A 25592-nucleotide genomic window follows, 5' to 3' on the forward strand; every position below is an offset into this window, starting at 1 on the left:
CAAAAAAATTATTAATTTATAAAAAGTCTCATTGCATCTAAAACATCGAGTTATTCAGCAGAAAAATATATCAAAATGAAAAAAAAATGAAGAAAAAGACTAAAAAATATGAACGTGATTTTAATTGCCGTTTTTGTTTTTAATTTAAATGTTATGGCATGCCAATTCATACTATCTATAGGAATACTTTTACCAGAACAAAGTTTAGATGAAAATTATATATATAATTTAACAGTTGAAATGGCTGTAAAAAATTTCAACGTAACAGGTAGCGCACTCAAATACAATGTAAAAAAACTCAACTGCGAAGATACTGTTTCGGTTACAGGTAAATTTTTAAAAATCTTTTCTCTCTAGCACACACATTTTATGTTTAATATTTTTTAGCTTGATAACTGGTATTTTTTAAGGTCAGAGATTAGACTAAAACTAAAAAATACGGCTTTTTCAATATTAATAAACATTCACGGCTTTTGTGAGTTACCGGCATACTGTTTATTAAAAAACAATTCTGATTTTGAGAATACTTTATCAGTATTCTCAATATCGGTAATTTTTTTTAAAAAACGAAATAACAGTGTTTCACAATAACTGTGAATGTTTATTGACAATGTTGTTTAGTATAGTTTTAACTAGGTATAAAAAAAATGTAAACAGATTTGATGCAAAAAAAAAACAACATAAAAATTACACAAGTACTATAATAGCCTAATAGTGTATATTATAATATATAAAAATATTTCTAGTCAAAACTTAATGCGAGTAATATAAACATTGAACAATATTATTCAAATATTTTGAAGCTATTTTTTCTATTTAAAACAAGATTACTTATCTGATAGATAAAAATTATTATGTTCCTGCAAATTATATTTACGTTAATTTTAAAAAAACTTCACATAAGTAATTAGTAATTAATTCAAACAAGTAATTAACAACAGTAGTAAAGATACTTAAAGATTACACAAGTAAGAAACCCTCAAACTTATGGTCGGCATTCGGCAATGTCGACATAAAAGTGTCTTAGGGCGGCAATTTTTTTTGCCGACATTTCTATTTTGTTATGGAGAAAGTTTTGTGTTAAAAAGATGTATTCACTTTTCTCGGTTAAAGTAACGGAGAATTTGAGTGACCGTTAAAAAAATTGTAAACGTGTATTGTAGCGTGTTTTAATTAAATTTTTTAAATTTAATTAAAACACGCTACAATACAAATTCTCAGAATTTGTATCTACGGTATATATAATTTCTTATTATTTAATTTCACGTTTATGCCTCCACACTCGTATGGGTTACACATTTTCTCATAACTCTATTTTCTTCAATTTTTTCAATCTGATCAAAGTATCAAGAGACACATTTCAAGAAATCACGATCTTCTTTAATGTAATACTTTATTATTCCTTAAAAACTAAAAAAAAAATCAATATGTCGAAAAACATATAAAAATAATTCTTAAATAATATTTAATATAACTTGTTACAATTTTGGTTTAACTAGGTATGGTTTAAACAGAGAAAGTTTCAAGCAACTTTCACAGGGCTTTGTCTTAGACCGAAAGTTTAGACAAAGCTTTATTGCTCACCCATTCCATGTTTTGTTAAAATCTTTTTGCAAAAAGGAAACTGATTTATATGGATATTTAAATAGCTTCTTTTTATAATGTGAGAGAATTTTTTCAGAAGAGGACTTTTCGAAGTTGATAGAGTTAATTTTAATTTTAAAGCTTTGATATTTTTGACATTAACGAGGTCAGATGGATAGTTATTCCAAATATTAACATCCCTGAGGGAGAAAGAATAATTACAGACATCGAGTTTACACTTTAAGCTTGCGTAATTTGTGACCTCAAGTGTAAATATTAAATTGTTTATTAAAAAGAAATTTGATATATTTAGGCAAACTTAATTAGCGCAAAGTAACCAGCGTCATTTTGTGAAAACAGCGCTAGAGATTTCACAAACTTTTATTCCAACTTTTTAATATGGACACAGTGGCAGGTACCTGGACAATAAACTTATATATGCAGGCGTGTATGTATTTATTCATGTAATTGCCTATTTGTATATCAAAGTAGATACATATGTGCTTTTATACACAAATAGACACATAAATGTTATACAGATATAGATGTATTTAACATGCATTTATGCTCATAACAGTGCGTGCATTAAAATAAAATGCAAAATACATTATATTTCTTGCCACAGAAACATTTGTTTTAAAATTTATTTATCAATATATAAAATAACATTCACCAAACTTTTTTACAATTAAAGTATAAATCATATAAATGTGATATAGTAGATAACACTTGCTTTTAAAAGTAAAACTGCTGTTTTACTTTTAATCAGCTGATAGCTTATTGCAGGGTTTAACGAAGAGAAGTAAACTTTAAGGTTGGCAATAAATTGTGTTTTCTATCTTAATTCTGAGGGCTGAGTGAATTGCGCAAATATTTTTTTGATCAGTTATTTGTGCGTTAACTTTAAACATTATGTTAAAATTGATATTTTAAATGCTTTAGCAAAAAGCTGCAGTTTGTGATGTTATATATATGAAACTTATAATTAAAATATATAAATAGACTTACAATGAAAACATAATTTAACACCTTTAAATAAATTATTGCATCATACACTAGTTATAAAGAACTTTATTTTCCTTAATTTTTCACTTGGCAAAACACCTTTAAAAAAATTGTAAAATTTTTGTTTACTTTTTGAATTTCCTTATGAAGAATTTAAAAACTAAAAGAATGGGCTAAAAATACTTGCACATAAAATAAATGTGCAAGAAAAGCATTATAGGTTAAAACTAAGAATAAATACAAGTTTATAAAAATGACTGACAAACAAAATTCTAAAAAGTGTTTCATCCGTATTTCTTGAATCTTGAATACAGATGTTGTTAACATGATGTCATTATATTATGTTAAATGTTACATGGCGTGTAGTGGTTTATAACTAAAGTGGATAATTGTTGTTAATGTGTTTGTACGCGTACATTCTTGATAAAGTGTGCACACTTTATCAAGAATTATAAGCATATCTAATACAGAGTGTCTAGATGGATCAAAAACAACTGGAAAAATCTATATGAAAACTGGAATGGATGGAGCCTCATCTCAATGTGTATACAATCAAAGGTTTGATGACACAGATCTTTCAACAGGAGTTGAAAACGAAAAGTCCTTGTTCCAAACTGCAATTGTTCCGTTGAAACTGGAAATAGGGGCTATCACTGTGTGGTCAAACCCAATGCCTTCAAGCCCCCACTTTTGCAGGCCTCTTCACCAGCAATACCAAAAAGAAACAAAAGAGTCAACAAGAGCTGAAGAATTAGATGTTAGGAAGCAAATAGAAAGTCTTCAAGATTTTGAACTTGAAATCCCCTTCTCTAACCAGAAAGCAAAAATAAAAATAAAAATTGAGATGACCATGTTGGACGGCAAGGCAGTGAATGCTATAATTGATACAAACTCAACTCAATCTTGCAATGTTTGTTCTGCCAAACTTAGTGAAATGAACAAGCTGGATATAATTAGAGAAATAGTTTGCAATAAGCAAGCTATAGCTTTAGGATTACCGAAACTGCACTGTTGGATACGAATCTTTGAATTCATTCTACACTTGGGATATAAAATGGATATTAAAATATACCAGTCCCGATCTCCAGAAGATAAATTATCTGTAAAATCTCGAAAAAAAAGAAATCAAAAAGTTTAGAGAGGCTAAGCTTAGTGGTTGATACTCCTAAGCATGAATTTGGAAATACTTATACAGGAAACACTGCAAGGAGGGCATTTCGAGCAGCAGAATCTTTCTCTGAAATAACAGGAGTTAGTTAGAACATCATTTTAAGACTAAGAAACATATTGAATGCCATTTGCAGTGGATTCCACCTGAACTTGGATGCTTTTAAAGCATACTGTTATAAAACTTCAGAGCTAATAGTGGAAACCTATCCTTGGTACATTATGCCACCTACACTTCATAAGGTTCTGGAACATGGATTTTTAATTGCTGAGCATTTGGATCTTCTCATTGGAGCGTATTCGAAGGAGGCTCAGGAAAAACAAAGTAAGGCTATACCAAATGCAAGACTTAATCACACATACAAAATATCTAGAATTAATGTGATGCAGAACCAATTCCATTATTTACTAATAAGAAGCGACCCTGTCATCTCTTGAATTGCTTTCAGGAACCCCAAGATATTTTCTGGTCCTAACCTTGATCCTGACGTACAGGACCTCCTCAGAGGAGATGAATAGTTATTTTTTTTCTTAATAAATGTTATCTTTTTAAATTTAAACTTTTTCATGTAAAAATTCACTTATCAGTATATATAACTAGGGATTACATATTAATCTTAATAAATAAGGTAAATATTTTTTTCACTTAAAAAATATTTTAAGAATAATTTCTAGAATTTAAAAATTAAAAAAAATTGCATTGAAAATTCAAGGGAGGAGGGGGAGGGAAGAGGGGGTAAGGGGAGGGGTCTACAACTTGAAAAGTTTTTAATTACCGACTTTTTAAGTTTGTTTTTGAATTGTAACAATAATTTAATAAAAACGTTTATTACTTTACAAAATTTTAAGTTTTGGCCACTTTTTGACCATTTCACTTCACTGTGCGGAGTTGACTCTATTATTATTGATTTGATTATTGTCAATGTTAAACCATGATTTAACATAGCTTTCTTCAAACATTTTTTTATTTGTAAATAATCTATTACCTTTATTTTTTCTAATAAAGCCCATAAATGGCCTATTGGATTCAAATCAGGGCCATTCTAAAACATTTATGTGATTTTCATCAAAAATTACTGGTATGATTAATTCTGTTCTTACTGTAAATGTCTACATATAAACCACATACAGTGCTTACTTAAAGTATCAGTACCAAGTCAGACAATTTTTAATTGCAAGTTATATGCTTAATTATCTGACTGCTAAATTATCTAAAGAATAATTCTTATGCACAATTCCCAACTTGATTGCAAGTAAGAGCTTGTAAATCTTTGATGGTAATCGTCATAGTATTATAATAAAAATAATCTTGATCTGCAAACAAGGAATAATTCAATGCAGGAAAGGAAATTGTAAAAAATTGCTTTTTTCAAAAATGTCATATTTAAATAAGAAAATAGCTTTATTGAAAGCTGTCCAAATAGCATTACATAGCAGTTGTGAAACTATGGACATTAAAATAAAAAAATAGATAATAAATAACTGAGCTAAAACTATTTTTTTTCCTGAAAAAGTTTTCTTTTTAAATTATGCTGTTATTTTGTTTTAGGCAAATCAAGTGAGTTCTTTTACAATGAAAATGTAGATGTAATTATTGGACCAGATTGTAAAAAAGGATGTGATATAACCATGAATGGTGCAGAATATGTTGGTGCAATGATGATTTCTTATGATTGTGCAGATTATGATAACATGCAGAGCAAAAACTTTGCACGTGTTAAACCATTTATTGACAATGCTGCCATAATAGCGGAATACTATTCAACTTTAGCTAACCAATTCAATTGGAAAATATTAGGTATTTTATTCTCAAGCGATCTGTTTCAAAATATAGCCATTGAAGTAAAGGAGCTGTTGGTTGCTCAGGGTTTTACTGTAAGAGCAATTGATATATTGGATTACGAGAATATTAGTTATGTTTTGGTTGATGTTGAAAAAAGTATGAGAAGTAAGGATTCCTTTTTATATTCAAATTTGCTTAGAAATCTTCATGTTTTATTTAATGCATTTATAAAAAAAATAAAAAAATAAAAAAAATTGTTTAAAAATTTTTTTTTCTAGTTATATTAACTCTTATATGTGAGGAAGATGTTATAAAATTTATGGTTGAAGCAAAAAAAAAAGGTTGGCTTAATAGTAGCTTGTATGGTATAATTAATGTAAACTTTGATCCTATTGTAGCAGAAAAAGCCAAGATAAAACTTAAGATTGATGAAGATTTAGATAAACTTGTGATTGGCACATTTCAAATGAGAGCGAGTACAGTAGAAGATGATCAAACAGAAGAATATTTAAATTTCAAAAATATTATCACAAACAAGTACATAGAAAAGTTTGGAGCACAAAGTTGGAAGGGATTAAATAAAGCAATTATATCAGCTTCCTACATTTATGATTCTATTTTATTGTACCTTAAAAATGCAGAACGACTTGTGGAAATAAAACGTCAGCAATACATTGAAAACAGTATTAACCAATTAAAAAAAGAATGGTATAAAAGCATCAGTAAAAACACAACTTTGTGTAAAATATATAATGTTACACAAGAGAATAAAAGCTGCACTGTGTGTAATACTGAATGTATTTTGAGCACTGGATGTTTTAATTGCACAAATTCAAGTTTTCTCACATTTAACACAAACCTGATTAACTACACAGCACTAAAATCAAATTTTAATACAGCAGAACTGTTTGAAAACTATTCAATGATATCTATGGAGATCACAAATACCTCAACAAATGGTAAGACTTTAAAAAAATTTAATCTTTTTTCTTAGTAACCCAGCCTTGTAAAACCCTTAATACAGACTTTAAAACAAAAATTATCTGCTTTTTGTTATCATTTTACCAAACTTTTTATACACTAAATATCTCATATAGTTAAATTATTAGTTATTTAAATAAAAAGGTTCTCATAAACCAATAAGAACATATATTATATATAATATAAGAACACATAGTATATATATATATAACATATTGTATACTGTACATGATCATCTATAGGACAAAAACAAACTAGTTTAAAGCTTCCAAACTGTTTAGCAGAATAATTTTTTTTCCAGATATTCTAAATTTAACCACATAAACATACTTTTTAACAATAGCAACGTAAGAAAAATTTAGCATTTCTCTAAGATGTAAAAAGTGTTCTCAACTATTTGTATTTGTACCTATTTGTAAGTTACTTACTTTATTATCAATTATTAACTTTTTAAATTAAATTTTTTTTAAATATATATATAAATACTTTAACTTTTATAGAATATCACTTTCTGCTTTTATAGTTAAATACCTATTAAATTAAATCACTTGTTCATTACACCTATTAAGTTAAATCACTTACATGTTTAGGATTATATTTACATGTTTATGACTATATTTAGTTATTGAACTTAGACAATCCATTATAAAAGAAAATATAATTTTTTCAGGCTTTAACTACAAAACTGTGCTATTTTCATAGTTTTAGTCTTTTAAACAAATTATGGTAAATGCTATTACAATTAGTTGGTGGTAACTGGAAGTTTTCAATTAATTATGATTTTCAATTAGTTATGATTTAAGGATAAGATATATATATATATATAAAATTAAAAAAAAAAACAATAAAAGATTGTTATTTACAAGTCTTTTATGTAACTAGTTCCATTTTTATCAAAACTATTTTATCAAAAAAATTATATTTGTATTTCACCTGATGATTGCAATAGCATGAAACTTAAAGTTGTAAAAATCACATAGTTTTATTTTCTGGATATAAATTATATTATAGTTCTGACTCAGTTCCAGCACTTTCTTGAATATGCATTTCAAAACAACATTACAGTATATGCATTTCAAAACAGCATTACAAACATATATATATCTATATATATCTATATATATATCTATATATATATCTATATATATATATTATATATATATATATATATATATATATATATATATATATATATATCTATATATATCTATATATATCTATATATATCTATATATATCTATATATATCTATATATATCTATATATATCTATATATATCTATATATATCTATATATATCTATATATATCTATATATATCTATATATATCTATATATATCTATATATATCTATATATATCTATATATATATATATATATATATATATATATATATATATATATATATATATATATATATATATATATATATATATATATATATATATATATATATATATATATATATATATATATATCTATATATATATATATATATGATCTAACTACTCAATTTAAGTAGACCAAACTATTTACCTGGAATTAATTTAATTGTCAGTATAAATACTTTAGTGAGTCATTGAATAAATTGTTTCTTTTCCATCCAACCCAACTTGGGTGTTGTAAATACGGTTTTTGATGGTTTCTCTGCACACCAATCTTTGTACAGAGGTGATATTGATTTGTAAACTACCAATGGCAGAATGGTACCGGTAGCGTTAACACAATTATCAACTGTGTTATTAATTTTTCCTTTGTTACCAACCAATTTATTAACAATTAAAATCAAAAGGGCACTTAGTACCAAGCCTGGAAATTATATGCTGTTTACCTCAATTGTCTGAAAATCAATTTTTGTCAAAATTGGAAATTCTACAAATTGTTATTGTTGATATTTGTTTTAAGAAATTGTATTTGAAGTGTACTGAAATAACTTATTATTTTGTTCTCAGTACAAGAAGAAACCAGAAGACAAAATATTGCCTGCTACTCTGATGTCTCATTTATGCCTCTATTGTTTTGTGAAACCTTGATACTATTCTCGTCCTGGTTTGGTGGAAACAGATGATTTTGATTTGTAGATACCAAATAATCATTAACAATTGTGATGACAAATGTGAATGTTCTGACAAATTCCCAATCAGCTAAACTGATAAGTACTAAAACAAGAGCAAATTCAAACACTGTACTTAGCAAGGTAGTTATACCTCTACCGTGTGATTGAACTTTGTTGTGCACATGCTAGTGAAGAGTTGCCTTTGGTATGTTGTAAAATTTTCTATAAAATAGCCTTTTTAGTTAGCAAAGTTTAATTTTAGTTTTGGGAGTTTTGAAGTTGATTTTTTTGAAAAAAACTTTTTTTTTACTAGTGTGAGAATTCAACAACTCAAAAGTTTGCTAAGACAAAAATAAATTTTTTATATCTTAAATTGAGCACAAAATTCTCTACAATACGGTGTCTCACATTTTTAAAGCTGTTTTAGCTTTTAATAAATACAAAAGAAACAAAATTGCTAAACTATTCTTTTTTTTTTATTTACTCTTACCCCAGTTTACTCTAATTATTTAAAATTATTTTTCCATTAATCTACATACATTAGAAAAAACTCTTTGTTTTGATTGTTAGATAATTTTTTGCCATATAATTTCAATTTCATTAGTTACTAATCGATAACATTCATAAGCAAAAATTGGAACCATTGCCATTAGAAATTTAGAGCTTTGCCCAAATGTTAAATTATCAAGTTTACTGCAAGTATGAAATATTGTGTTAATGTGATGAGAAGGTTATTATATTAGTTATTATATTATATATTATATTTAGGTTATTAATATATACTTTTTAATATGAAACAATACATATGTGTCTACACACACACACACACACACACACACACACACACACACACACACACACACACACACACACACACACACACACATATTTATCTCTGTGTGTGTATATAAGTGTTTTTTTTTATCTGGCTTCACTTAAGTGTTGATATTTTTATCTGTCATCACTTAAGTGTTGATATTTTGCTAATTTACCAGACCTTTGATTATAATTAGCCATTTTTTCAAAAGTCTTAATGTTCTATTCAAAACTTAATTAATGCATTACCTTGACTAGTAGAGGCAAGTTTTATCTTGTCTAGTAGAGGTAAAAGCAACTTTAAAGCAAAATTAAACTGAACTATCAAACACAAAGAAATAACTCTGATAAAAAAGAATTTTGCATACTTTAAAAATATATATTCAAAATTAGTTATTTTCAAATCGGCATCAAAGTTCAAGATATTTGTATAAAATAATATTGTTATATTTTATGACACTTTCTTACTATTTAATTTTTTTTCTCTTATCTTACTTACTAAAGCATGTAAAATAAAAAGTTTATAAATCATAGACACTGTCAATACAACTGGCGTGTATTGACAGTTCCATATCATACATACTTATTTATTTGTTGGTTGCTCAACTAACCCCATTAAGACAGGTAGACCTCAGACTAATCAAAAACTATACTTTTTTCTTAATCAATTTTTAGCAGGTTAAAATATCTTTCCAATAGTGAGAAAGTTATGTAAACCCGGTGCTCATGAGATCTGTTAGATTTAGTAAAAATTGCTCAACTAGTTCTGCTTAACAATAAGAACCTTTAGTGTTGGGTGTAATATTTTTGTTTTTAAGTCTATATAATTTATTATATCAAATCACAATTGCCACATAGTGTTGCTTGTCAACATTTAAAAAAACTGAGTAATTAAAAAAAACGTACAGAAGAGTGAAAGAGGAGAGACAAACTGACCAAGGAGCACAGATGATGTTAAAAGATAATTTTGATGAATGATGATGCTGAATGATAATGTTAAATAATGATGTTGAATGTGATATATATTGAATATATTAAATGATGTTAAAAGATGATGTTAAAAGATGATGTTGAATGATGATGTTGATCATGAAGAAAGTTTAAAAAGTAAATTTAAATTTTGTCTTTTCACTTTTCGACCTTTACAGAAGAAAAAAATCAAACTTAAATCAAAATAAATACAAGAAAAAAAAAAAAAAAAAAAAAACGTTTTAAAAAAGTTTTATTTTAGGTTACTGTTTTTATTATATAAGTTGATAAGTTAGTGATAAAGTTTTAAATTTCATCATCTACTACCTACAGCCTTACCAAAGTCATGTACATGACAATTTAAACTACATCTAATAGTAATATAGTCTATTTTATTAAAATTTTCAAATTTGTTCTTTACTTAAAATTTACTTTATGTCATGCACATAATAATGATAAAATCTGTTTAGGAACAACTGGGACAATCAACATTGCACAAGGCGGATCACGTATACCTGATGCTTTACTAATAAATGTACTAGATAATTATAAGATTTTATACATTTATAGAGAATCTGATTTAACTAACCTTGCCAAAGCAATAAAAAATTTTACAAAGTATATAAGGTGGTTAGGAGAGCATGTCCCAAAAGATCAACCTAAATGTGGATTTGACACTCAGTGCAATGAAAACAAAATAGACAAAAATAAAATATACTTAGCAATAGGCATTTGTATTGCATCTATAATCACTTTGATTATCACGTGGAAAATATATAAAGTGCAAAAATATGAAAATGATATAAGCAGTAAAGCATCTTTTATAAACATTGAAGATATAAAAAGCACTATTATTTTGAAGTCTCATATACATATAGGTGAAATTCTAAAAGAAAAAGGTGAAGTTAATAAAGTAAATGGCATTAAAAAGTTGCAAGCAATATATCAAAATAAAACAATTATGCTTAAAAAGTTACCGAAAGAACGTATCTTTATAACAAGAGATATCTCAATCGAATTAAAAGAAATGAGAGACTTGGAACATTCAAATCTTGCAAAGATCATAGGTGTTACTATACAAACACCTTATATATGCATTGTTCAGAATTATTACAAAAAAGGTAGTTTATATGATGTACTTTTAAATGAAGATATCCAGCTGGACTGGGTGTTCAAAAATACTTTTTTATTAGATATAGTAAATGGAATGTGTGCATTGCATGAAAGTCCAATAAAGCTACACGGGCACTTAACATCTAAAAACTGTTTAATTAATCATAGATGGGTACTGCAGATATCAGATTATGGATTGACAGAATTCAGTGCATGCAACCGTTCAATTAAATCAGAATCTATTGAAAAAGAACAAGGAAAATATGAGTCTTTATTATGGACAGCACCAGAAAATATAAATATACCACAGAAAGTTAGCAAAGCAGGTGATGTATACAGTTTTGGAATTATTATTGCTGAAATTATAAACCGAAAAGCACCCTATTATGAGCACAGTGAATTACGACCAAGTGATATTATTCATTACGTAAAAAAAAGATGCATACCTCCATTTCGCCCACACATTACCTTACAGACTGGGTTAGAACCTAAACTGCTTGATATCATGAACAGTTGCCAAAATGAATTAGCAGAGGAAAGGCCTACATTTAAAGAGGTAAAACTCTCATTAAAAACTATTTTTGGAGATCGAACAGATATACTTGATAACATGATAGAAATGATGGAGAAATATAGTTCAGACCTTAATAAAGCAGTGAAAGAAAGATCAGAAATGTACAAAAAAGAAAAAATCAAATCAAATGAGCTACTTTACAGATGTGTACCCGCACCTATTGCAGAAGAACTACTTGAAGGATCTACCATTGAACCGCAACATTTAAGTTTGGTTTCTTTAATGGTTATTAAGTTAGAAAATTTTAATAAAATATGCGAAATGCTATCACCTCAAAAAGCGATAAATGTAATTAATGACTTTCATAAAATGGTAGAAAAAGTGCTATTGGCAGACGAATGCAAAAGCATCTTCAAATTGATTTCTATTCGAGAAGAAATTGTTTTATGTTCTAATATAAAAGGATTTAAAATCACTTCAGAAGCAGCTGATCTGGCAAGAATTGCAGTTAAAATATCTATAGAATTGTCTACTTATCAGTGGAGATACATTAAACACAGTAACATAAAGTTATCGATGGTCATTCACTCAGGTATTCATTATCACAAAAATATTTATATAAATAAATTATATAAATATATTTATAAGATTTATATATTTATAAGAATAATGTCATGGTTTTTTTTATTTCAATTGAGAATATGAAATTAAAAAAAAACTGATATTAAAGGATTGATCATGTGATCAATCCTTTAATATCAGGTTAATTATTTATTGCTTTTAGAAAAGTATAATATATATATAAAATGTTATAATTCCAGGTTCTGCAACAGGAGTTGTAATTGGAAACAAAGTTCCTGTTTACAGCATATTTGGAAATATTATAAACTATGCTCGATCACTATCTGATTATGTACCTATAAATACAATTGTTGTAACAGAAAATACAACAAACTTATTAAGAAATGATAAGAATTATGTCTTTGAATATGCAGGCGAAAACGAGGTAACTTAAATATTTATTTAATTTTAGTATGTTTTATATAATACAAAGTTTTAGTATGTTTTATATAATACAAAAAATTTTAGTATGTTTTATATAATACAAAGGTGAAAAAAGACATCATTATCAACTTTCCTAACTTTCTCTATTTTAGAATTTCACTTTTTTATATTTTCACAATTTTTTCTATAAAAAATGTAATAAAAATAAAAATTTCTGTTCAGGTTAAGAGTGGAATAGGAGCCAAGTAGAATAGTAGTAAATAGACACAAAACTATTTTTATCTTTATCTATCTACAAATGACGTATGCATGTACAACATACATACATACACACACACATACATACATTGTTACCTGCATCATTTGTCATATTTAGTCATATGCATGTATTTAAACACATGAAATCTTCTTTGTTTTGTTTATTTATTTATAAAAGTCAGTCAAGTTAACTACAAAATAATGTACAAAGAATGATTTTAAGTCTTTTAATGAGTTTAATGTGTGTGCTTATATATACATTTATATTATATACAATACATACATCACCAAACATGTATTTTTTTAGCAAGCATGTAAAACACACTCAGTTTAACACTTAACTTTTGTATGGTAAACCATTGGTTAACATTATTTGGTGCATTTCTGTTCTAATATTTTGGACACTTTTTACATTTTTTAAAATTTTTTCTCTAATGCTTGTTGTATGGAATGACCCTACAATAGCGTGTCCCAGAAACATACTTTTTTTGCCCCCAGGATACCACTCAAGCTTTTCCCATTCTCTGAAGTCCCTTGAGGTTAAAAATCAACATTAAAAAAAAACAGTTGTCAAAAAGTGATATCTGAAAACTTATCAAAATTTTATGTCAATTTAGGATTAGTTTGTAAAGAAATTTTTTCTTATCTTTTTTTTTTAATTAATAAATTTATTAATTATACCTAAGTTGAATAATAATATTATTAGTCTGATGTATGTTTTTATAAGCATACTTATTGTTGAAACAGGTTCAAATATGCTTACGCAAAAAGTTTTAAGAGGCTCACAAACATGCTTAAACTTAAAACGTGGGCTTCCTTTTACGTTTTGTAAGAAAGACTTTTTAGTATTAATAGAATTGTGCTCATATTATTCAAAATACCTGTAAGTTAGAGTAAAGCTCAACAATATTTTTAACATATTTTTCGCTTTATTTTATTTTTAACAAAAACTAAACCTTGGTACATTTATAACCATTATAATTATTAAAAAAAGCACACTAACTCAAATCATTATTGAACTATTAAAAAGTAAAATTTAATTAATCCGTTTTGGTAACACATTTTTGAAATTTTTGAGATGATGAAATAAATGAATGTATGTTATATAATTTAATATTTCATAGTATTTTCTGAAATGGGTTGTGTTTGCAAGAAAGCCAAAAATATGAGAGAAAAGAGAAAGATAAAGACTAATCCCAGAAGGCTACTGTTTCTTGTAAAATATCCTATCAAACAGTTGCTCATAAACTAGCTCCCTAGCATTGGAAATATGCTTAGATGCATATGGTTTGTCAAATTTCTAAGGTCTTTGAGGTTTAAATCTACTTGTTTTAATCTAAGACTGTTGTAGTTTGCTCTCAAAGTTTTCCAGACAAAGATCTTATCTGCAAGGGTGGATTATGAAAGATCCTAATTGAAGATATATGACACATCTTGTAATGTATGTTTGAAATAAGGCTGATTTTGGAGAACTCATCATTTCTGGAACATAAACAAACAAAAAAAGTAACCAATACATATAAAGAATAAAATTTTGAAGCCCTTTTTGTCATGCTTATACTTAACAGAACAGTTATATTGATCCTAGCTGACAATGATGTTGAAGAGAAGGTAAAGAAGAAAATGTTTTGAAAAAATCAACATTTGCGTTCAAGTCTATTGCAATCACTAATTGAAAATGATTAAGACAGGAGTGTGTGGATAAGTTGCTATTATTGATTTGGTAGATTGGCATAGTTGAGTTAGAGCTGGTAAAACTTGTGAACATATACAACAGAAGTGTGAACAACTGCGAACAGATTGAGCAGATTTCGGTAGTTGAAATATTTCTGTAGTTAGCAATTCAGATTTGTCAATTTTGTTAATGATGCGTGAATTAAAAAGTTTTGATTGAAGCTGAACAAAAGCATTTTTAGATAAATTGCTGCATAGTGAGTTGGTATAATATTTGTCCAATATTTGGTGCCAAACTTTTTAAACATGGCAATACACGCCAACATCTAACGGCTGAAGAATGTGTGACATAGTTGATAGGCATATGAGCTTGACATTGTTTTTAATACAAAGAAGAGCAACCTGATATCTAATGCGAGTGCTGTGGCCATTAAGTACTAAAATGGGTAACATTTTTTTAGGAAGCTGGAATAAATATTTTTGTATTGTGTGTCATTGTATGAATTGTTTGTTTTCAATCCAACCTGATGGTGAAGTTATTCATTCTGTATTTTTTAAGCCTTTTGTACACCAAACTACTGCCAGGTATTTGGCTTTAAAAATTATTAACTGTTAAAGTGCAACTCCAGCAGAATTTATGTAAAATTGTCTTCTGTGTAGTTGATATTTTGATTATTTCTGGTTATTTAAGAGGACGCTCATAAAGTAACCAGAAATAATCAAAACATAAACTACACAAATAATCAAAATATAAACTACACTACAATGGTGACAAGGATAATGAAACAATTTTCTACAAAGAAAATTGTTTCATTACCCTTGTCACCATTGAAGCCAATTTCGAAAAAATTTCAGACTTGACGCAAAGTATTCATCAATGTTTGCTCTAAATAATTGAGGTTTACATGTATTGAAATATTTATTTTTGTTACCTTTAATACAAAAAGCTGCATTTAGTATTGCAATTTTACCTGCCGTTATCACGCTTAATCGATGTTTTAAATGTTTGATAAAAGCATAGTACCAAGCTTTGCCTGGTTTATTGTTAGTAAATAAATTAGTTTGTTTTGTATGTTGTAAATAACTAGCAACAAGATCAAGAACTTGCTTGCTGGTTCTATCAAAAACCCAATCAGCAAGTTTAACAAACATTTTAAATAATCTTTTTAATTCAGTAAAATTAAAATGATGACAATGCCAATACCAATAGAGAGCGTAACTTCGCTCTCTATTGTTATTCTAAACGATAACATTCTTTATAAGGTAACGTTAAACGATAATGTTCTTTATAAGGTTCTTTATTACAAACAATAAAGTTGCCTTTGGAATGTCATTCATGATGCTTTACATAATGATGAAACCACCAGATTTTATTTTTGAAAATGCAGCATTAAGTTGCTCATCAGTGTAAGTTATTATTTTTTGTTTTCGATTGTGTAAATCTTTTTTTATTGACTAAGATAAAGTGATTATTTGTTATTTGTTTGTTTTTTAACATCTTCGCTTCCAACAAGGCTGCAAGCAACCACTATTAGAGTTGGAAGTTACCGGAAGAGAAAAGATGAAGTTTATAGAGCAAAATAACGATTGACGGACAACTTAAAAGATTGCAAATTATATAAATTAGAAAAGCAAGATGAAGGAAGCGAATTTCAAAGAACTGGAAAAAAAGAGTTTTTGGAGCACTTGGTCACAGAAAAAGGATGAGACTTAGTTGAATGACGAGTAACATGACAATGAATTTTAGTAGATGGCACAAGAGACGCTAACTCTTTAGAGCAGTGCCCATTATAGTATTTGTAGAAAAGACAAAGAGAAGCAACATTACGACAATGTGATTATGGTTGGAGGTTGGCTGCAAAAGCAGGTCCAACTATGTTAACAATGTGTTTTTGCACCTTGTCTAAAAGAAAAAGGGCATTATTGGAAGATCCGCCCCAAATATGGCAACAGTATTCCATACAAGGATGGATTTGAGATTTATAAAGATTAAGAATTGAATCCAGAGTAAGAAAGTGTCGAGAACGATAAAGAGATGCAACCTTAGCAGATGCTAATTTTGCAATCAATTTGATATATGGTTTCCAAGAAAGATCAGAAGTAAGAGTTAATCCTAGAAGATGAAGGATAGATGGCTCATCAAGTACATTACCGTTCATAAATATAGGAAGATCTAAATTATTGCGGTAACGATTGCCTAAAAAAAATTGGTTTATCTTGAGTTCACCAGCCACTGTGAGCCCCATGCTTTGGCAGAAGTGAGATCCTTTTCAAGCTCAAAAACCCCCTCTTAGTGATCAGAGAGTGTTGGCTTCTTATCAAGACAAGAATAAATGGTAGTTTTATCAGTGAACAATGCCACCTTAGATGTGAGAATATCTGGAAGATTGGTAATGTAAATTAAAAAGAGTATAGGGCCAAGGATAGAACCTTGAGGAACCCCTGAAGTTACAGGATGTAAAGAAGAGTGCTGCCCATCGAGGACAACTTTAAACTATGATTGGTATGGAAGGATTCAATAATATTAAAGATGTTACCTGATACTCAGTAATAAGAAAGCTTATGGAGAAGACCAGCATGCCAAACTTTATCAAAAGCTTTAGAAATGTCAAGACAAATAGACTTAACCTCTCCACCTTTATCTAGTATGATAAAACCTATTGATTTTTACTGTTAACAAATCAACTGTAGAATAAGAAGATCGAAATCCATATTGATGATCAGAAAGTAAGTTTATTAGATTCAAGATGAGAGATTAAGAGTTTGTTAATTAAAGATTCAAAAACCTTGTTTATGATAGGAAGAAGACTAATGGGACGGTAGTCAGACGAGTAACAGATAACAGGATAACAGATGCCACTTTCCAGCATGTCGGAAAACAAGACTCCAACGACAGCTCTGGAGAAGACTTCTACAAGACCACAACAGTTATGTTGTCCGGACCACAAGCTATAGAAGAGTCTAAGCAGGAAATCACTTTAGATACAGAAGTTGGAGTAATAAGAATGTCAAGCAATAAATCAACCTGTTTTTCAGCAATATCAGGTAGATTACAACTAGTGGAATCAAGAGATGGTATTGAGGAAAAGTTCTTAGCAAACAATTCAGCTTTGTCTTCAGGTGAGATGAAAAAATCTGAACCAGGCAAGAGAGGTGGAATAACAGATATGCTCTTATTATTAATACTGTTAAAGATTCTCCAGAAGTAACAAGAGCCTAACTTTTGAGATGAAAGACTTTATGACCTGAGAATAGTTAGACAAAACCTTTTTACAATGGTTTCCAGCAATAGTAAACAGACATCTGTTTTCTGGAGAAACGCTTTGCTGATAGGTATGGAAGTAAATTTTGATTGGAAATTGCAGCAGCACAATGTCAGGTAAACCAAAGAGAAGAGTGAGGCTTGATTTGGAATCATTGAGAGGGAATACAAAATTCCATGCCAGCCTGAACCCAAGAAGTTATGTAAGAAGCGCATTTATCAGCAGGAAGACAAAAGATTTCTACCCATGATGGCTAAGGGCCATCACGAAGAAAATAACAGAAAGAGTCCCAATCAGCTTTAAGGTAGTTGTAAGAGGTACAATAATTCGGGTTGACTGGAAAACGAGTTGGACAGTTGACTATTTGAGTTCGAGATTGAGAAAGGCAAAAGTTGTGGGCCTCAACGCCTGCAGAGTCACTGACACTAGAGCCAAGCTATTTAGTGTGATGAGCATTAAAGTCACCAACAACAACAATATCGGCTGATGGATAAAGAGAGAGCGCTTGGTCAATTTGATCAGAAATAACCTCGAAAAGAGTGCAGTCTTGAGATGAAGGAGAGTAATATAGAACAAAGAGAAAGGTGATAGAGTGAAGTGTTGCTAAATGAAAGCACGTAAAAGAATAGTCGGTGGATTCATACCTAGTGGTTAAACAAATGGGTGAATTCTTACAAATGTAAATGCCCAGGCCAAGCATGTAACTATTGGAGTCTTTACAAATTAAACGAAGATAATCATCAACACTAAGATCACAAAATTAGAAACTCAAATTAGTTTCACAAAAAGCAAGTAGGTCTGGTGAACTTTGCAAGAGATAAGACTCAACAGAAGAAAAGTTACTTCAAAGACCACGAATATTAGTGAATGATAGGTTTAGAGAACTTGATGATGATGATGGTTTTTTGTGTTTTATATTTTTTGTTACTTTATTCATTTTTAAATTTGTTAAAGAACTGGACTCAAAGCATAGATAGTACTCAGTTCACTATTTAATAGTACAAGCAATTGCCTCATTACTATTAATAAACTGTAACAAAGGGCTCCAAATGTGGCAACGACAATGCACACCAAAAGTACGAACAGGGACACCATCCATGCGCAAAATGGTACTGTTAGTACTCTGATATTTTATAGCTGTTGATGGAATCAGTCTCCCAGAGAGTTCGTGAAACCTGACTACCAACCGGCCTCAGAACCATAAAACCTGTACCTTTATTAGGAGTTAATAGAATGAGTTAAATGAATGAGATAATAGAATGAGTTTTTTAATTAAGATATTAGTTCATGTAGGTTACTCATATTTATATAAGAAGTTGCCTAATAAAATAAAAATAAGAGCGAAACATTTATATAAGTTACTATACTATACTATATAAGTTAAATAACAGTATGTTTCATTAAACAGGAAATCTCTTTTTTTCAGTTTTTTCTTCATAACTTTTTTGTGGAACAACCAAATTCAATTTAAAATTTTTAATTCCATAACTAGACGGAGAGATAGTGAATAAAATTTAAAATTTTAAGGCTGTTAATAATGAAGAAACAATGTCATAAGATCTGTAAATATGGAAACTTATTACTAACTATTAATATCAAATTAAAATAAAAAGTTTTTGACCAAAAACATAGACATTTATATTGAATAGAATTAAAAATTAACCATATACATGTATACTGATAAACCAAGTAGTGAAAGATGATGTAAAAACTTGTCAATTAAAAATTGATGTATGATAAAGATGCTGTAAAAACTTTTGTCAATTAAAATTGATGTATGATAAAGATGATGTAAAAACATTTTTGTGTCAATTAAGAATTGACACAAAAATGAAAACTAATCACTGCTCACTGATCAAATCATCAATTTTTTTTTTTCAGTAACATGATAAAAAGAATCAAAATTTAAAATCAGGTTTGTACAAATTTCATAAGGAGGACATCAGCAAAGATAAATTGTTGACAGCAAACCACTTTTAAAAGTTAAATAAATATAGCCCCTCTTGTTAGTTTTTACTCTTTGAACTCTTTTAGTATTTATGACTATTCTTTAATAATACACTTAAATATTTACAAAAAAATGTGCCAACAGACACATTTTTTGGTAAATATAAATCAAATATATAAATATTAAACAAGCCCTGAAAAATGGCAACTATTGAAAAAAAAAACTGACAAGAATGAATAAACCATTTGTGACTAGAATATCTATAAATTTCTTTCATAAGAATTAATATTTTCTTTGTAAAGTTAAAAGTACATAATGTTCCATAATTTACTTAAGTCAGAAAAAAGCCTAAAGCACAATAACTCCTACATGCAAGCACAAATACCTACAGTGAAATGGCTTGTGCACATATCTAAACAGGTTCATAGGCCTCTTTCTATGTCATAAAGTCAGTCATTGTGGTTCCATGCAACATTAAATTAGGTAGCATGAAAAAGTAACAAAATTTAATTCCAATAAATGCAATGTTGAGCTTAAAATACAAAGTTGAATCAAATTAAAATACAAAGCTGAATCAAAACAAGCTGACATTAACTTAAAATACAACATCGAGTCACAGTATTGGAAAAAAAGAAACCGTGATTCCGTTTATTGATGTCATTATGGAGCAGCTGCCAGAAACAGTCCAACAAGTTACATTTTGGAGTGATAATGCAACATCTCAGTTCAAAAATAAGTATATAATGGAGTCTTTAAAAATGTTGCAAAAACAACACAAGATAAAAATTAAATGGGCATTTTTTGTACCCATGCACAGCAAATCCGTTGTTGACGGTGTTGGAGGATTTGTTAAAAGATTTGTAAAATCCAGAATTTAGGCTCAAAATATCAAAGTAACAAAAGCATCCCAATTTGCAAAGGCATTAGAAAATATGGATGTCAAGGTTATTTTGGTTGATGTTGATGAAATTAAAAAACGCAATGAAGAGATTGGATTGTCACAATTCATTTCTTCATCAAAAACATTACCAGGAATAAAAAAAAAAAAACATTTCAAAGTTCAAACTATTACCAAAAAAAATAAAGTTATTGAGAAAATTATTGGCAAAAAATCGCACCTTGTTTGATTTAAAATATTTATTTGCTTATTAACTAAAGTTTTTATTAGGAAACTGATTAGAGTGGAAAGAGAATAAGAAAACAAAATTGGATTTTTCTATTTTTGGGTTGTTTGGTGTAATTATTTCTGGTCAATGTGACAGCGTTTTACTGCTTTTACTCTCAAAGTATTTATAAAGGAGTCACACAAATATTTACCAAATTTTAAAACTAAAGTTAAAGCAACCGAATAGTTATTTTTTGTTATTAGAATTTTTATTTCAAATTATAAAAAAAAAACTTTGACGTTTAAGCGTTTTTTCATTTTGACGCCCATAGGCTACTCCCCAAGGTTTACTGGAATTATATAGTATCTTTAATATACCAATTTTATCAATAATGTTATTAAAAAATAAAATAAAACTTGACTAAATGTTTTTAAACAACTATGATTCTCTGAGTGAGAGCGTTATGTCACTAACATAACGTCAGTAATAATGAACTTCAGAATAATATCTTCTGCAAAGGGAATTAATACATCTATATAGCTTATATGTACAACAAATCATCTACATAAATGAGTCTTTAATTCAAAGTAATTTTACAGTTGTTTTTTTTTCTTAACTTTCAGAGAAACTTTAAGTCAAATGTTAACATTAGAAAAATAGCAGCGTTACGTCAGTAATGAACATGTATTTTTCTACTTGAAGATAAATATGAATAGCCTGGAAATTATATATATACACCAATATTACCCATATAAATAAATATGATTTGACTTTTATTACGAGGATCTAATGTAAATAGAAAGTATTTAAATTAAGTATGAAATTTGCAAACTTTACATCAGTAACTATGGAATGCACCATATTGGTTTTTTGTTGTTAATAACATTATATTTGGAACCAAAACAATCTTGGCCACTGATGTTGTGTCAAATCAACTCGCAAGATTGTTCTAAGGTTTTACTATCATGTGTTTGCTAGTTTGGAGATATTCAATTTTAATTTCTTTCTGTTTCAGTAACCTTAGAAACCTCGCAATGAGTCCAAAAAACAATGTCTTGAAAGTTGTTTAACCATTAAGCTCTTTTAATAAATGCCAAAAAGAAAGTTCACCTGTGTGAAAAAAACATACTAATCTTCAAATTTTCTTTCTAAATTAACCTCTAAAAAATAGATAACACCTCCATTATGATCTGTATTTGAAGTTGTGGTATTACAACCAATGAATTTTAAGTTATGCTCAACACCATTCAAAGAAAACTGTTAAAATATTTAATTATAATTTTGCTTTTTTTTAAATTTGAAAAATTTTTAAACATTAAAAAAAAAAAAAAGTAAGTAAATAATCTTCCTTTTTAACGAAAGGATAAAATTTCTTTAAAAAAAAAAATGTTTAGATCAAATAAACATTTTAACTCAGTATTAGAACACCCTCCCTTATTATTTAAACACCCTCCTTCATCTGTAAAATTTCCCCTAATTTTTTATTTATTTATTTAATTGGTCACAACTTGAGATTTCTACCCTTTTTTTTCTTTCTGCAAACTAAAAATTAATTTTTAAGTCAACAAGATAAAGCAAGAGATGAATTTTCGCAAAAAAAAAAAAAATATTTTAAATCATTTTTTTAACAGATCTTACATTTAAATACTTTCAAGTAAATAATACTTACAACCACATGTTTATAATAAAAAAAGATAACTTTTGAAAAGTATAAGATGCCCTACCATCAGGGTGTAAACTAGGATATAAATGTTATGTCCTTATTATTAAATGCATTTATATATACTATATATACTATAAATATTATTTATAGTATATATAGTATATATAAATGGAAAAAAACTGCCATTGTGGAGTATCTACTTTTATCCCAATTTGCAGTTATGTTGTTGTTCATTAATATTATTATTATTAAGAGTGCAAGCTGATACACCTTTAATAATAATAAAAACTCTAAGCAAATTAGAAAGCAACAAATTTTTAGAAGCACATTGGTAACTAAACTTTGAATGTTAGAGTCCTTTTGCAATTCCTTTTATATTATATAAAAATTTTTTCAAATCAGCTGTGCCAAAGTATCTTCATTTTTTCTTGGTACCGTTTTCGGTATCGGTAAAAAAAGACCTAATACTTTATATCTTCTATAATAATGTATATGATCACATTTAATATGCAAAACATAAACTGTAATGATTGGTACAAAATTAGACAATAAAAATCAGTATAATTTCCTATGTTTTTATTTTCCGCACAAAGGAATTCTACTAAGCGCACATAAGCCATAGCGTTAAACTGTATATAGAGATGACAAGAGAAATAGTATAACTATTTATGTAGATTATAATCTACATAGTTTTAAACTATTATTTAAGACTGAAAAGTTTTAAACTTTTTTTAGAATCCAGTTTAAATTTTTATAAAACTTTTATTAGTAATAGTAAAAAAACATTTTATGAATAACTTTGCTTTAATATTCAGATATGTTTATTAACTATAGTTACTATAGTAACTATAGTTTATATACAATTAAAAAATTAGGTCACAGTATTGGAAAAAAAATGCCTTTGACTCAGCTCTATTTTAAATAGTCTTTGCAAGTGATTTGTTTTTTACAATATAAATGTTTTTGTCAAATTTTTAAACCATTTTACAAACAGTATTTTATTTATATTTAAGTAATTAATTTTATTATAATTTTTTTATATTTTTATAATTCACTTTTTAAAAATTTATTTTTATTTTACATAACTTTTTAAGAAAGTTTAGAAATTATTAAAAAAGTTCGTTTTAATGTTTATTTATTTATTATATAAACATTAGTACACACACACACACACACACACACACATTAGTACACACACACACACACACACACACACACACACACACACACACACACACACACACACACACACACACACACACACACACACTAACACAGAGATATATATATTTATACATATATATATATATATTTATATATATATGTATATATATATACACATATATATATATACATATATATATACACACACACACACACACATATATATATGTATATATATATATATATATATATTTATATATATATATATATATATATATATGTATATATATATACATATATATATATATATATATATATATATATATATATATATATATATATATATATATATATATATATATATATATATATATATATATATGTTTATAAATTTATTAAGGATATTGAAAAAATTGCACCATCATTTTTGAAAGAAATAAAATCTATAGGAGTTGCATTCCCTGACTGGATATCAGATTTAATTATATGGAAATTTCCTTCTGAATTTGATGCAGAATTCCGCAAATGGTGTTTAAAAAAGACAAAAAGTGAAAATAGCCTTCTAACATAAAACTTTGATTTGAATTCTACTTTAAAAAAATTTAACTTGGGACCTACCCAAACAAACAAAATTATAGAGTGGTGAAACAAGCACGAAAAAAAAACAAAAAAACAAACATACAAATGAAAGTTTACCCCCGAATTGAAGCAAGTGGCATTAAAATTACATGCAAGTCCATGTGTATAGCATTTTTCAGATTCTGGTTTGGTTTGCTCATTAATCTTTTTTTTCTTAGCAGCAACTTCATGATTAAAATTCCCCAAAGAAGAGTCAAAATAAACAGTTTCCATAGAAATTATTTTTTGTTTCCTTTCATTTTCAAAAGAATTAATACTGTTCTTCAAATAAGTTATGGTGGAATCTTTTGTTTTTAGTAAAGTCAATAATTTACTATTTTCGTTTTGAAAAACATCTGGTTAAAATAAAAATTTAAAAGAGACTGACCAAGCTGTATCAATATAAAATCAACAACCGAAACCAAGAAAAATTGTAACAACAAATAACTATCAAAAAAAAATCAAGCATAATAAGTGTGGTAGCAAATCTAAAACAATAAGATATAATAAATAAATATATAATACCTAATGTTGTAACATGATCTTGTAATTTGTTTTTTAAGTCGCGATTTGTAGATTTTAACAATGCAATTTCCGCCTCCAAAGACTGTAAATATGCTAATAAATAAATTTTTGTAAAAATTTTTTTCTGTCAATTTTTTTATGTTTAAAGTTAATATACATTTCTAAAAACTTTTAAGATTTTATAAAATATTTTATAATATTTTTGTTGTAAATAAACATTTAATTATTTGTTTCATCTACAGTAACAGTTTCAAAACAGTTTTTTCGAGTTAAGTTATGTAAAACTCCCCCAACACAATTTAAAAAGAAAATTTGTAATCAAATTTATTTGAAAATAATTCTTTTATGTCTAATGTAATATTTTATATTCTAAAATAACTAAC

General features: G+C 27.6%; 2 protein-coding genes across 6 annotated transcripts in view; one reads left to right on the forward strand and one right to left on the reverse strand.

Moving 5' to 3' along the window:
- The window catches only part of LOC105850828 (coiled-coil domain-containing protein 57), a 59418-nt gene that overhangs the window by 3261 nt on the left and 30565 nt on the right, over nucleotides 1-25592 (reverse strand). For all 5 annotated transcript variants that reach the window (XM_065812860.1, XM_065812861.1, XM_065812858.1 and 2 more), the window contains 2 exons: nucleotides 25210-25302; nucleotides 24763-25040 (listed from right to left, as the gene is read on the reverse strand). In XM_065812860.1, coding sequence (XP_065668932.1) covers nucleotides 24763-25040; nucleotides 25210-25302 — 371 coding nt within the window. The remainder of the gene's footprint in view (nucleotides 1-24762; nucleotides 25041-25209; nucleotides 25303-25592) is intronic.
- On the forward strand, nucleotides 14-25562 carry LOC100201865 (atrial natriuretic peptide receptor 1). Its single transcript, XM_065812857.1, has 6 exons — nucleotides 14-328; nucleotides 5306-5704; nucleotides 5818-6498; nucleotides 10829-12577; nucleotides 12807-12991; nucleotides 24467-25562. Exons 1-6 carry the CDS (start codon nucleotides 109-111, stop codon nucleotides 24635-24637), a joined length of 3405 nt encoding a protein of 1134 aa, XP_065668929.1. The 5' UTR covers nucleotides 14-108; the 3' UTR covers nucleotides 24638-25562.

The sequence above is a fragment of the Hydra vulgaris genome, chromosome 12 (assembly GCF_038396675.1).
Source record: "Hydra vulgaris chromosome 12, alternate assembly HydraT2T_AEP".
Taxonomy (NCBI): Eukaryota; Metazoa; Cnidaria; class Hydrozoa; order Anthoathecata; family Hydridae; genus Hydra; species Hydra vulgaris.